General features: G+C 41.6%; 2 protein-coding genes across 2 annotated transcripts; both read right to left on the reverse strand.

Annotated features, from left to right (window-relative positions):
• Positions 1-70: 70 nt before the first annotated feature.
• Positions 71-10,489, reverse strand: LOC143002191 (speckle-type POZ protein). Its single transcript, XM_076152172.1, has 10 exons — positions 10,372-10,489; positions 5,306-5,508; positions 5,001-5,122; positions 4,337-4,488; positions 4,114-4,241; positions 3,830-4,007; positions 3,618-3,673; positions 2,917-3,039; positions 2,193-2,335; positions 71-1,771 (listed from the first exon to the last, which is right to left on the reverse strand). Exons 2-10 carry the CDS (start codon positions 5,381-5,383, stop codon positions 1,627-1,629), a joined length of 1,125 nt encoding a protein of 374 aa, XP_076008287.1. The 5' UTR covers positions 5,384-5,508; positions 10,372-10,489; the 3' UTR covers positions 71-1,626.
• Positions 10,490-12,103: 1,614 nt separating this feature from the next.
• Positions 12,104-14,408, reverse strand: ndufa4b (NDUFA4 mitochondrial complex associated b). The gene is made up of 4 exons (XM_076152035.1): positions 14,219-14,408; positions 12,845-12,933; positions 12,565-12,625; positions 12,104-12,427 (listed from the first exon to the last, which is right to left on the reverse strand). Exons 1-4 carry the CDS (start codon positions 14,267-14,269, stop codon positions 12,371-12,373), a joined length of 258 nt encoding a protein of 85 aa, XP_076008150.1. The 5' UTR covers positions 14,270-14,408; the 3' UTR covers positions 12,104-12,370.
• Positions 14,409-14,960: the final 552 nt, after the last annotated feature.

The following is a 14,960-nucleotide window of genomic DNA, read 5'->3' on the forward strand; positions in this document are numbered from 1 at the left end:
GCCTTTGTTGTTTCATGGGATGATATAAAAATATACTGTAAGACCAAAGAAGCACACAATGAAATCTGCATTGCATTCAATACAAAATAGTTGTGGTTTATTCTTTTGGGAACAAAAAAATGGCAACAACTAAGTGTCACTCCTCATAACCAGCAATATCTATAGGAAAGAAACAGCAATGGCTCCTTCGATCGTTACCATTTTCCACTCGGTTAAAAATGATAAACTTCAAATGTATTTGATGTGGCCTGCCTGGACATACGTCTTCACATTCTGTCTATTCTGAACATTAAAACGTGTTCATTCAATCTCATTTCCCTCAGTCTTCATGCCAGCAAAGAAAACATCCATTTCCCAATTGTGTGGTTGAAAACGCTTTGTTTACACAGCTTCAAAAACACTTGTCTGTACAAATTCCTATGAAAAAAATAGAAATGACAGTTCTGAGGAAAAAAAAAAAAACAAATAAGTAATCTGCCATTAAATAATATTAACAACATGCCTGATTGAACATCCAATATTATTTTGTAACCATTTGACATTTTACTCAATTTAGGGTCTCTTGGTCGACTTTGTATTGTGCGAATCTTGGATTTAGTTTATTCGGGAGCTACGACAACAGATCCACGCACAAAATTCCAATCCCCTAGCATGACCGTTTCCAGTTGTGCACTGCCGTTTTCTGTATCCTTTCTTTCCGTCTTCTCAGGCTATATAAAAATGAACATGGACGCAGGTGAAGCAAAGTATGGAGTAGATGGGTTTTTGTCACTTGTTGATCAAACATCTTAAAGGGTACTGTTCTTGGTGGTCCAACTGGGTCTTTTGTCCACGAAGTTTGCTTCAGTGTGTGCTTGCCGACAGCGTTGTATGTCACTGCTGGTAAGGGTTTGACGACGGGTGACCTGTGACTTTAGTGCAATGTTTCCCCAACTTTCTTCGGGAAATTTATTTTCATGATTTTGTCCCATATCTATTTTTAGACTAGCCCTTGAGTGTTGTTCTCTGGGGCTTCTAGTTTGCAACTAACAGGCCCACTTCTTCTGTAGTCCCTCATGGGCCCACTTGTCCTTTTGTTAGGGGGCTGCTCTGATTGCTCTGCTCCGAACACGACGAACAGACCAAATGGAGGCCTTAGTTTAATTGTACAGTTAAAGACTTTATCTGCCCTCATCCTTTAAGCCTCTTAATTTCCACACAATTGGCGCATATCAGGTTGATGTGTCCATTTCTTCTTCCAAAAGTGATTCCAACTCCCATATGAACTAGCAGGATGTCTAAGGATCTAGGTCAAGTCTTCACACACAGGAAGGAGCACAATGTCAGATCTCACTAAGCCAGAGCTGCAGAGAAGAGGTGCGTTGATGTGTTTTTTGCAAATAACAAACATCAGCTTTGCACTCACCTGTCCCTCTCCTCCATGTATTCTCCTTCTTCCCTCCATCTTCAGAAGAGACTAAATACAGCAGGTTTTCGATGGATCAGAGAGGGAGGGAGAGATTAGAGAGAGGCTGTAGGTAGTGTAGTAAGTAACAGCATGGGGAGAGTTTGTCCCTGCATGTGGGGGCGATCTGTGTGTGTGTGTGAGTGTGTGCATGTGTATGTAGGTGCCTCCCTGTGGGGCTGTTATGACTGTTTGAGGCGCTTGCGTGGCGGTCCGAGGAAAGGGCACTGGGCAGAGGCCAGGGAGCGATAGGCTTCAGCCACCAGGTGAGGATGGGATGCGACCATGGACTTCCAACCTGCCGTCTCCATTACCTCTGCAGCATGGCTGGAAAAAGAGGAAGAGGAAAAAGGACAGTCAATAAAATTGTCATAGTGATTATTGTATACAAGTAACAAAGCAATACTGTGAGCGCTGAACATTGGTACAGACACGTCCAGAGTAATTACACGTGGAGCCAAGTTGACAGAAGGTGTTAACAGACCAAGCAAAGAGTCAGGCTGTCCTGAACCTTTATGGAATTTAGTAATATTGGACAGACCACTCCACATGAGTATTAAAAAGAGAGGGAGAGACTGAGCCTCCGCACCATCAGTAATGATGCCAAGATAAAGCAGAAAGGGATCTCAGAGCACACGAACAAGATCACCACACCTACAGAGACAAAATGTACAATGGGCACTGTGAATGTGTGAGCCTGTAATAAGGTGTCGGAGACTTCGTTTATACTCTCCCTCTCTCAACTCACTAGTTGATGAAGTCGACAGCCTGTGTTTTGAGTTGGTCGGCGCTGTGCAGGTCGGCCAGGATCAGGATCTCGGCAGCGTTTTCCACAGACAGACTGGTGCAGAGCGCATCTTCACACATAACCTTCAATCTCTCCAGAGCATACTGAAAGAAAATGGACACAACCATTAAATGCATGTAGGCAGCCATTCCATTCTGTTCCATTACCTATTAGTATTCGTGAATACTGTATCCTGCATCTATAGAAGCTTCAGGTTTGATTTGCAAATATTATCTCGGACCTCGATATTATGACATGTCAGTCTGACCCCGTCTAACATACAGCAGGAGGGTTACAGTGACCACCCGGTAACATGTCTAGTGTGGGGAAATACAGTTAAAGACAAAATACAAATACAAGCTCAAAAGTAAGTCAGCATTACTATCCTACTCAGAGAAACAGTGTGTCTCAATCTTCCACTTGGTGACATGGAGGAGTGAGATCAGTGTGAAATCACTGGTTCACCAAACTGTGTGAAAGTGTTTGTTGAAACCCTGATGGCTTGCATAGCTTTGACTTTTTGAATATTGGGCACTTCAATTCAAGTTTACCTCGTCACCTAAGAGCAATTCAAACCTACGCTGTCTGGCAATATAGGCTCATAGATAGTAATCTGGCACACAACAAAAATGCATCACCATAGGTCAAAGTTCAGCTATGGAGCAGTGATTTAACATTAGACTACCTTGTCAGCAGCTGCAAGCAAGTCGTCAGCCATCTTGTCAAGGTTGGGAGCCTTGTCTGTGTAAATGAAGCACATCATCTCTTTGAAAACCTCAGGCTCCACATCATTGATCTCCACGCGATTCTGACGGGGACAAGGAGGGAACGGTAGGTTAGAATAAAGCTTTTCACCCCCCCTGACACCGGTCCCCACCTGTCACATCTTTGTAGGACAGTGAATCTCTTGATTACATATGTATCAGTTTACTGCGATCAATGCAAGTATTTATGATGAAGGTAAAAACATGTTCTGGCTAGTAAAATATGCTCCTTTAAATCATTTCTTTGAAAAGGCTTGCCAGATTAAATTGAAGATGGTTTAAAAAAAAAAGGAAAAGTGCTTGAGCAACCACTGCTGCAATTTCATTTCTAACAGTCACATGTGGACAAATGGAAAAAAAAAAAAAAAAAAGCAATTCCCAGCTTCTGCCCCTTTGTCAGTGAAGGATGAATCCTGACCCTCATGTACAGCAGGACAATTTTATTTCAGGTGTGCTATGATTCAGTTTCCGCAAATGGCTGTGTGCTGGAGCCGTTTGACAGCACGCAATCCTTCACTCACTTTAACCCGACTGAGCAATGGAAAACTTAGGCAGCTTAACCACTGAGGAACAAAACAAATCTATTACAAAGAATAAAATGGCTGTGGGACCTTGGGCTCACCTTTTTGCTCTCTTCCATTTCATGCTCAAACATGGCGCTGAACACAGGTGAACGTGCTGGAAGCCGCAATATAAAAAGAAGATGTTTGGACAATATGAAATCAGATAAAAATGACAATTATGAGACCAAGAAATACATAAAAGTCAATATGAAAACTCCATAGACAAATATTCACATCCAAAAGGTACATGGCATGCGTTGATCGTCTATACCTGCAAGAATGGCTTTGTGGGCCTGAAACTCCTGGCCAGCCACACACAGGGAGCAATCAGTGAAGCGGGAGTTCTCCCAAAGGCCCCCAAGCTCGTCTGCTAGCCGACAGTCAGGCACTTTCACCATGTTCATGGTGTTCTGACCAGATATGTTGACGGAGTCCTGTACCACACTCACCTGAGAAAAGAAACGTTAAGTCTCAGAAACATGAAAAAGCCTCTTCCATCCTCCTACAGGTATGGAAAACACCTTATGAAATTAAGCTCAACAAAGACTAACTTACCTCACAGAAGAGTGTGAGTTTGTCATCAGGTAGGAGACCGTTGGCCTCATCTAGGAGGAAGTCTCTGCGGATGAACTTTTTAAAGCCCCAGTCCTTTCCCTGGACAAAGCGATACGCTCTCTGGCTTTCTGTACACAGCAAAGATACACAGCGTGAAAAACAAATCTCCTTTCTCACACAAACAGGCTCCCATGATAATGCTGAAGTTACTCAGCGGACTCACCCATTGCTTTGGTCTCCTCTCCCTTGGCGTTGAGGATGGAGAACTTGAACTTGGCGCGCACCTCAGCCTTTGGACAGCTGACCAGCAGCAGGTAGAGGGAAAGGTAGTCTTTGCTCTCCTCATCCAGGCCCTTTGGATTCACGCGCAAACACCTGTGGTTGGGTGGGAGTGCAGAGCAAAGCCCATAGGTGATGGTTAGTGACAATTTATGAAATATAATGAGTGCCAGCTATCAGAGTTGAATACAGACCATTACAGGCAGCGTATTGTAGCAATTTGTTTGTGTAATGAACCTCATGTCTTCCCACAAGATAAACTAATGACATCATTCACACAGAGATTCAAGATCAGGAAGGACCGCTGCACAACCTGATGCATGTTTACTTAGGAATCATTGTACACCAAGTAATCAAGCAGAACATAGCAATGTGGTGGTGACGGTCTCAATGAGTTTTCATAAAAAAAAAACACAAGCTTCTACTTTGTTTTGTTCACTTCACACAAAAGTAAAAGAATCAAAAATGAAGGATGGAATGCAACAACTAGGCCTGTGTTGAAATTTGAAATGCTCATAAAAGAAACACCTTTCTGGACCAGTAAAGAAAGACTACAAAAAGCAGATATTGGATATGATGCAAACATAGCAGTTACTTTGCCAACCCACCACTTCAGCTTGTCATTGGCCCCCGAAGAGAAGGTGGAGCTCTTGATAACTTCACCCATCTCCTCACGACAGAAGCTGAAGTTGTTGATAGTCCACATGTAAGAGAACTTCACCACTTTGATCTGGTGGATCAAAGCAGGTGAAGAAAAAAATTCAATTAAATTCAGAACGCCCGATTTATTCTGGGTTCATCATATTTTAGCCAGAGGGAAAATGAAATTGTCTGGACCAGCGAGTTCGTAACCTTAGTGACAAAGCGGCAAGTCATAAGAATTATTAGTGCTTCACGTATGTGGATTATTTACCTGTGTGTAGCACCAGCTCTCAGCTACAGGCCCGCTGGACATTTCCGCAGGGGGAGGGGGACTCGGGACTCTTGACATTGCCAGCTTGACAGAAGGTGTCAGGGGCAAGCGTGTGAGGAGGAGGATCCGTCACTTCCACTCGTCAAAGTTCAGTCCCAACGTCCATCTGCATCAGCACACACCAGATGGAAGTAGCTTGCCCCCTAGAAACAGACAGTTCAGTGGTCATTTGAATTCTGTCTCCTTCTCAAAAAATTCCTTTTTAATCAGCCGGACGCTCCTCGAACACACAGTTAGGAAATGGCAGACAACACAAAGAAAAGAGAGCAAAAAGCAGCTCATTGTGATGCAGCACAAAAGGCGGTTTGTTTTCCCCTTAATCCTTCTCGATATTGTTTAATTCAAAGAGGTTTGTCGGGGTTAGGGCTAGATGGATTGTCCCCGACCCGCTGGAGGACAGCAGGAGATCGATGGCCCATGTCTGTTCTGAGATCAATAGCCGCAATTAAGTCTCAAAATGAACTGTAAATAAACAACATGGCTACCTCTCTCTCTTAGGACTGTGGTGGTGATGGAGTCACCAGCCGATTCCAAGGTTGCTCGATTACAACAAAGTCACACAGGTGGGGGGCGCGCGCGCGCACACACACACACACACACACACAGTTTGTAGGCTATGCAACGCTGCTTTGTACTTAAAAGCAGCTTCTCTTATGAACTGTGCAGACACAAAATTAGTAGAGCTCCTTGGGATGACAAAAAAATTATGGCTACATCAAACTGTGCCCTGGACGGCACTGACCCCATCACTGGGGCGATGAGAGGCCATGTATATTACGAGGTCATTCACTAATATAAACAGGACTAATCTGATTAAGGTATACGTTGTGTAATGCCACTCTTCTGCCACGTTGTAAGGGGAATGGAACCTATTTCGAGGTCAGTAGTTAAACAATCTATTGCGTTTCATCACTCCTGTAGCAGCCGAGTCATTCCTTTCTGTCTCAATGTTGAATGGTTCCAGCCTTAGTCTTCTTAGTCATCATCCATTTATGTCTCTCTCACAGATGGACCCTTTAATGTCTTTATATTTCCATTTATACAGGAGTCAGTCATGGTCAAACGGTGCAGTGATAGGTGGCGTTTCTACTCCCATTGCAAGATTGCTCTGAACAGCAATGCTACAGATACCTGCCCAATCTTTAAAATTCCAGATCACAGACTAGTGATCCGGTGAATGATGATCCGAGCAATCCGCTTGATTCTTTAACTGCAGCAGCAACAACAAGATGGAGTGAGGCGATGAGGAGAAAGGAAGGGGTCTAGGTGGGAAGAAAATGAAAAGTTAAGTGAAACAGAAGGCAAATAAACAGGAGGAGAAAGAAAGATGTCCCATAAGAATGTACAACCAGTCTGTGAAAGAGAGGAATAACTGCAACTGAAACAGGTTAGATGGAGGCAAAAGAAAAAAGGAAATCAAATACAGATCCAAAGATGGGGGGGTCTATGAGAGCAGGGCTACATTTGTTCCATCCTCCCATACTATCAGGTGTTTGTCGTTTGTCTGCATCTTCCTAAGAGTTGCAAACAACTTCCACAGCAGCAGATATGCTCTTGCGGGTGTAAGAAGAATAATTGACATGACAAAGCTTTAAAATAAGCGATGAGCCCCTTTATGGCCCCACAACAACTATCAAACACCTGACAATTACATTACGATCATTTGGCAGATGCTTTTATCCAAAGCGACTTACATTACATTTCCACCTTTCGCAGAGGGGGGAGCAATTGATGGTTCGGTGCCTTATTCAGGGGCACCTCGACAGGGGCTCGAACCGGCAACCCTCCAGTTCCCAAGCGGAAGCACTACCCACTGCCTCCCACAATGAATCGTGTTTTAATATAGGTGGTGACCATGAAGACTTTTATCACAGCAGGCATATTTGGAATGAAAGTTTAAAACAGCACTGATCTACACAAAGGCCCCCAACACTCTACACTCAACATATTGACATCATAGAGGCAAACCGGGCTCACCTGAACTGAACTTACAACTGATACAAACTAGAGGAACAAACTGCTACAATTGCCATGGAAATGAGAGTATCCTGGGCTATTCTTTGAGGATTCTTGAATTATTTTCCAAGTAATGATTTAACAGGATCTGGGAAAATGAGACTCATTGGATTGATCTAAAGGTCTAGGCGGGATAAAGGCAACACAATGCTTTAACAAGCAAGAAGGAAATTACAATTAACACAACAACTGTATATGCAATGTGACAATGTGGCAATTATGGCTGCAATGTCTTTTCTGACATCTTAGCTCAAAAGAAAAATCAATCTCTGCCCTATATTAAAGAACAAAGGTATGAGGGGTTTTTGAGGTGGCAATTTCCAGGGGGGATGAAAAAATTGCAAGCCGTGTCGAAGTGTCAGTGAACACAATGTCTATTTCCAAAGCTTTGGTCTTTGAGGACTGCAGTAAGCCACAGACAAACCTTAGAACTATAATTGGTACAGGGACCAGGGATCGATTGCAAAGCGCGTGTCGGGCCTCTCTGGGAGCGATTTAATATTCTGCCCTTGGACGTGACGCTCCTCCTTTCCTAAAAACTCAATCTCACAGAGGTATGAGCTATTGATTTTGTTACAGCGATCAGCTTGCCGCAACATTGTGCAGGCCCACAATTCCATGGTGGAGGATCTGACAGGACAAAAAAAAGCATTAGCACCCAGCTTTGACCTCTTGCCTGTACTTCCTCACTAAAAATGCTGTTCACTTTCAGCAGGCACGGGAGGTTGAATGGAGGGACTTCAATGCATATCTAATGTCTCCAGTCACCTGGTTCATGCCATTTCAAACTGCACAGGAGTGTTGCACTCGACATGCTGACCTTCAAGGGCAGACACCCTGCTGGCTGAAATACACTGCTAACAGTCCAGTCATTAAAGCTTAAAAAAGGAGTTTAAGGTTTAAGAAAGGCGCTGTAAAAACTACAGCTTCAATGATATACAACAATATTTTCTAAATTTGTGAATCTGTAGTATTCTTCATTAAAAACTATTATTCTGAAAGATTAATTTCAATATTGTGACCTCATTAAATCGTGACACAATTACATTTCAAAGTGCCAGTGAAGGAAACAATGGGGAACGCATGCACAGTATATCAAAGGTAAGAAGAAACATTCTTGCAAAGACATTCTTGCAACTATTTCCTAATATGGGTCAATCATGAACCTCTCTCTTGTGTAGTGTGTCACCAGTTGTGCAGTAAATCATCATCAAGATAATCCTCATAAGTCAATATACTATACACACTTTAGAATCACAGAGATAATATGTTATGAGTGACGACTTCTTTCAAATGCTCAAGTATCATTCAAAACTCTCAATAGGTTTCTACTACAATCTCATCCGCTATCAATTTTCCTATACTGTCTGAAATATCATCCTAAACGCTGCAATTGTGAATATGTGAAATTAAACTGCTGTACGACAAACCGATCGACAAACTCGTGAATCTATCCTGGGTGTGAGATATTGTGTGTTTGCCCAAATATATAAAGGACCGTTACCTTTTGCTTTCTTACTGAAGGCATCCAGCAGTTTAAACAAGGCACAACAAGACTTACAAATGAGCTCCGAAACAACTGGAACAACCACAGGAACGACCTGCCTGTGCTCACCAGATCTCTCTTGATAATGTTAATGCTTTCCAGGGAGCTTAAGAGCTGATCTCTTATCTGCCAAACCCAGAGATTAATTAAGATAATGTTTGTCTTACAGATATTAAGCTTGTGGTAATAGACGTGTATTTTCTACTACTTCATCTACTTCATGTTTGTCATACAGATATTAAGCTTGTGGTAATAGACATGTTTTTTCTACTACTTCAGTGGGATCCACAGCTTTGTTGATATGAGGCGACGATGTAATTTGAATCAATACCAATACACACATGCATACAATATGAATACATAGTGAAGACATGGAGAGGACTTTATAATTCATTTCAGCATAAAAGGTCAAAATTATTTCTGAAAAATGCATTAATTGAGTGTAATGTGTCACGTTAAAGCCTGTGTGTATCACAATATTATTATATAGATATATTATGATGAATATCATGACCAAAAGATGATGCTGAAGTTCCCATCTTCTTTAGCATTGCTATTATGCAGACATACTCTGGTGTCTTCTTTCAATAGGAAAGACTGATCTGTGTCCAGTGAAAATGAGTCATGCTACAGTGCATGTCTGTCTACGTCAATGTGGACAGGATATGATGATCCTGTCGACTTGTTTTTGGTCACACTTAACTAAGTTTGGCCGATAACCAAGGTTCTGATCTCAAATGACAACTGCTCCACTGGCCTGTTAGTCTTTGTGATCCAGCTGGTGTAATGGGCCCCGTCACAATGGCGTCTTCTTTTTAAACTGTTTGTGAACGGCGTTGTTAAACCCCACTTACTAAGAGACCCAACTATCCCTCGCCTTCTATATGTCTAACATTATCCATCACATGTAGCTAATGTAAAAGTAAGATGCAGGCCCCACGTATAGCTCATTACATATAGCTTAACCGTCTGTTTCTTCTTCCTAGACGCAGAGCTGTTCAGAGGCATTGAATTAGAAGGCTACGCTTTACTGTGTCAGTACGTAATTATTTAGTTTTTAAGGAACAGAGACTTAAGTGCTAAGGGATGACAGTTGAAGGTAATTAGCTAGCCTAGCTAACATTGCTTGTGGTCGAATGACACATTTCTTTTGGTCAGCTCTTGGGGTTGGCCTAAAGCAGGCCAATGGAACATAGGCACCATTCTAACAATCTAACAATTATCTTATCGCCAATTACTACAACTTCGTGACCAAGAAATCCAGGCATCTTGCGGAGAACACGCTAGCTATTTCGATAGGATTGGCTAATGTTAGCTAGTAAAACCCAAACAATAATGTGGGGGAAACCAGTAATATTGATTGCGACAAACGATAGAGGAACATATGTGTAACTGTAAGAGTATAATTGTCATATCGAACACTTTAATAAATCTGTGGACTCACCGTTGCGTTAAAGTATAACGTTGCTTGTCGGGGATCATCTGTTGTTGTTAGCTAGCAGGCTAGGTGTCTGTAAAATTGGTAGTGTCGCTACCCGATTTGGACCCGGAAACCTGATTTAGAACACGCCTGCGCGTCGCATTTATAAAAGCGTCTACATCCTGCCTCAATTTTCCTATTATGACGTTTAAGAGTGATGCTTTACGATATTTAAAAAACGGCCGTCCGATTTATTGCTTGTTCAACTGCTGTCCAATACTAACGCCTTATTTCGTCTTTAACGTGATTGTGTCTTGAAAAAAAGACCCGTTTTTCGCTCAATGCTCCAATTAACCTCCACCTGCTGTTTTAACAGAAACTGAATATTCTAGTCTGGTAAATGTTGATCGCACACGCTTTTACAGTGGCAACACACTCACTGTTCTCTTCTCCACCTCACTTACCTGTGGGCACTGTTGCCAACTCCTCAGTGAGGAAAGTCGCTATAAGCTGTGCTAAAAGTCGCCAAATGACGCCATCGCCGAATTTGCATTATTGGCGATTTGGACGTAATTTGAATGGACGCTGTAGGAGAGAACAATAACGTCATAGGGGGTCTTACAGTGGGCTCCTTTGATTAAATACACCTGTAACATTTTACAGTGGACTGTTAGAAACATTGATTTAAAGTTTATATTTAACATTTAGATGTTTTATTGTTCCTCTCAATTACATGTGACGTAATTGTCAGTCTGATTAAAAAAAAACTGTATTGATAACAGGTAAACAAATATAAAACTTTTTAAATTTGAATCTCACAAATATTAACACTGTTGTGAGAAACAATATGACAATATAAGGTCTAAATTTTAAATAAAACTGGAAATAAATCACTTTCCAACAGACCACTGTAAAATGTTGCAGGTGTTTTTAATCAGAGGAGCCCACTGTAGGAAATGTCAAGATTTGAAAACTTTGGTGAAAAATTCCTCACTTCCTGGAGCGTTTGCTCTCGCTCTCTATGTGTCTGTCAATGTCGATCACCCACAGTAAAGTCAGGAGGGTAAATCACTTCTCTCAGTGTACACAGTGTAAAAATGTAAACTATTTTTGTAAAAGTCGCCACCTGTAGGCACCTGAAGGCATTTCATTTCATAAGTTGATTTCTGTATCTAAAGAGTAGAATTATTGCAATAAAAAAAAAAACAGTCTCGTCTTGTTCCTTGTTTTTCTCCTCATCCTCCTTTCCTTCTGATCATCTTGCTCCTGCTTCATTTCCTGCTCCTGCTTCATTTCCTTCTCTGGTTCTCTCATTCGGGCTATTCAAGACTGTTATCATTGTAAAGTGATTAACTAGTGCCATCTAGTGGCTGAAGTTGACAAGTGCATTTCACTCGCAGGCTCACGACATTGTCGTTTTAGCTCATTTGCAACAAGACAAGAGTTTTCACTGAATTATGGAGAGGACAGTAAATATACTATGTTACTGCTAACCCCATAACTACTACAACAACTTATTTCATGCTCGTCTATATTAATTTACGCAAGAGCCACCTAACCCGATGTCTGATTCTGACTCAAAATGCAACAAGCAAAACTGTTACTTACACTTTTAAATGCATATATTGTACGGAATACTGAATACTTTTATGAATGTGTTTCTGAAAATAATATGAGATTGTGTCTACATGTGACAGGTTTTGCAATAAAGCTAATGTAGATCAATGCTGTGAAAGAAATACACAAGAGCAAGATGTATGATTTAAATATTTTTACATGGCAACATTCATTTTATAATTTACAAGTCAAAAAATAATTGCTAAAACAGGTGGCTGCCTGTTTTATTTGTATAGACAGCTGTTATATGGATAATCCTCTTCCCCTTTCCACTGTAAATGAATAGACTAGATTGTGTGAGTAACCTTTCATTAAGAGCCATGATTTTTATTTGTATTTGGAAAAAAGAAAAGGCTCCTCACACTGAACAATGTCAGAGGGAAAGAGATCAGAGGCACACTGGGACTTAGAAGTCAGGCCTGTCCTTCTCCAGCTTGGAATAGTCCATGTTGACTGTGAAAAGCTGTAAATACACACATACACACAGTCAGTACATGAACTTTGAGGCAAGGTAACAGAAAAGACAAGGCTCATCTCCCACAGGAGCACTTTGCACATTTTGCACACTTCTTTGGTTTAAAATGGCAGAGTGGCTCATACTTTGTATTGCTGATTTGCTTCCGTCTTGTTCCAGGGCTCAGGGTTGTTCTTGCGGTCCCACCTGAGTACAAAGAAGAGTAAAAAGAAGAAAGAAAGAAAAAAGAAAAATCACAAATGCCATGTTAAACAACACCTAACTCAGACCCAGATACTCATTCATGTGATAATGATAGAACGGTAATCTGGAGATGGGGAAGATGAAGATGTGTTACATATGGAGTCTCTCCTCTGTACCATCAGAAACAATTTTCAATCAGTTTACACTTTCAAAGAAACTTACGAGACATCTGGGTTTTTCAGGGCGAGCCGACCCAAGTACAACATACTCATGGCTGCCCCGCCACCGATGAAGATGAAGAGGGGGATCAGCTAGTGGACAAGAGAGGAGAAATGAACCACAGGACTTTTAAAACAGTATTTGTATTAAAGAATCAAGGTAAACAACAAACACTGAGATGTACTTGCTTCACATATGACATACACGTACACTATAGCTCATCAGGACATTAGGTATGAATATTAAACACAACATTTTTAATTGTATACTATTTCTATTGTCTGCTTAAGTGTAATGGGGATAGAACACGTCGTCCCATTTGTTGATTTCTTCAGCTGTTCTTAAGATAATATCTTTATATCTTTATCAAATAAGGTACAGTGCACATATAGCAACAGAGTCATAACATGGAGGCTGCCATCATTCATGACTCCATTCAATTAAGAATAAAAATAAAAATAAATGACCCGTGAGGAATGTTTCTGGCATGTTTGAAGGCGATTGGAGGAATGGTACTTATATCGTGCAGCCTACATACAGACACACATGCACGTGATCTCCAATTACAGGAATATAATAAATATAAGACGAGATAAGATAAGGTACAATAAAGAACGCAACAGTTATATTAATATGGAGGCTGCCATAAAGCAAACGGGTTCACCTCGTCGTCCTTGAATAAACACACAGTGCCATGCTGCAGCCCGGCCCGGCCTTGAGTCATGTCAGTATGGACTCTATACTGTACTGTACGTGCTGCGGGGACACATGCACATGGTGGATTTTTCCTCTTAAAGGGAAACACCGGAGTGTTCTTATCCTGGACGCACTTCAACCAACATAACAACTCATCTATTACAACAAGGGTGCCTCTCTATTATTTGCCCTTCATATGACCAAGGTGGTTTAGAAGCGCATTTGAAACGTATTTTTCATATTTTCCCGAGCATTTCAATGACCATAGAATACATATACAGGAATTTTAACACGAATCAGGATTTAACGCGGACTGCAGATAGTCAGTTCCAATTCCCTCAGCGTGAATGTGTTCGAAACTTGCGCATATTTGCTAGAATGTGATGTTTTCCAGGCTTATACAATATAACCCGTGACAGTAACATGACACACTGTAATTTACGATCACACCGTATTAGAGTCCATTCATCTTAATTGGTGGAAGCGAAATGTTTTAATTGTAAACGCAGTATAATATCATTTAATCACCTTGCAGCACCTTGTATGAATTATATCACATCAATTACAGGCTTTGGGTGAAACGGTCAGGAGCGTCACCGGTGCTGGGAGTTTGGACAACGACGAGTGTCAATGTCACCGGGTCGTTGACAAACAGAGCAGTACCGTGATTCGTACACTTACAGCTGGATGGGTCTTGAGCTGCTTGGCAACGGTCCCCAGTATGCTTGACATGGCTTCGGACGGTCCTCCACCCCGCTGACAGCGACACCTTAAGCGGATATATGCGGGCGAATTGAGCGCTTCTGCGGCTGCTGTTCCTGCGGGCTTGATTGTATACTGGACTACACACCGCCTCCTCCGATATCAGCCAATCCCACAATGCAACGGCAACAGCTGTGCGTCCCAACACACTCAGATGTAATGGCTAATTGAATCAACTATAAATGACGCCATCAAAATAAAGTGATGTCATCCAATAAATGTTACAATGATGTCATCCAAACTACCGGAATTTACAGAAATTGCGTCATACGTATACGTTGTGAAATGTCAATCACCCAGTACATCTCTGGCTCTTACAATCAGGGTGGATCATGCTAAACTTAATTTAAGGAAATGTATTTTTTAAAAACGACAGCCTTTTGCTGTGCATCTTTTCCATTATGTCCCACAGGAGAAAATAATGCTTCAACGCATTTCAACCAATAGATGTCAGTGTCGTCCATCAAACTCACGCTGTGCTCGGCCCAAGTACTCTGATGCAGACAAAACGCTCCATTGCACCTACTAGGACACGTATTCTACACCAACAAAAACTTACAAAGTCCACAAGACAATGTTCAGCATTGTTGCTATGCGACGTTATGCCAAAAACAACAATGTACAGCTATGATCAGCTTGAAACTCCAATAGGAGCTTTTCA

The sequence above is a fragment of the Genypterus blacodes genome, unplaced genomic scaffold, assembly GCF_046128005.1.
Source record: "Genypterus blacodes isolate CSIRO-AG114 ecotype Tasmania unplaced genomic scaffold, CSIRO-AGI_Gbla_v1 ptg000055l_1, whole genome shotgun sequence".
Taxonomy (NCBI): domain Eukaryota; kingdom Metazoa; phylum Chordata; class Actinopteri; order Ophidiiformes; family Ophidiidae; genus Genypterus; species Genypterus blacodes.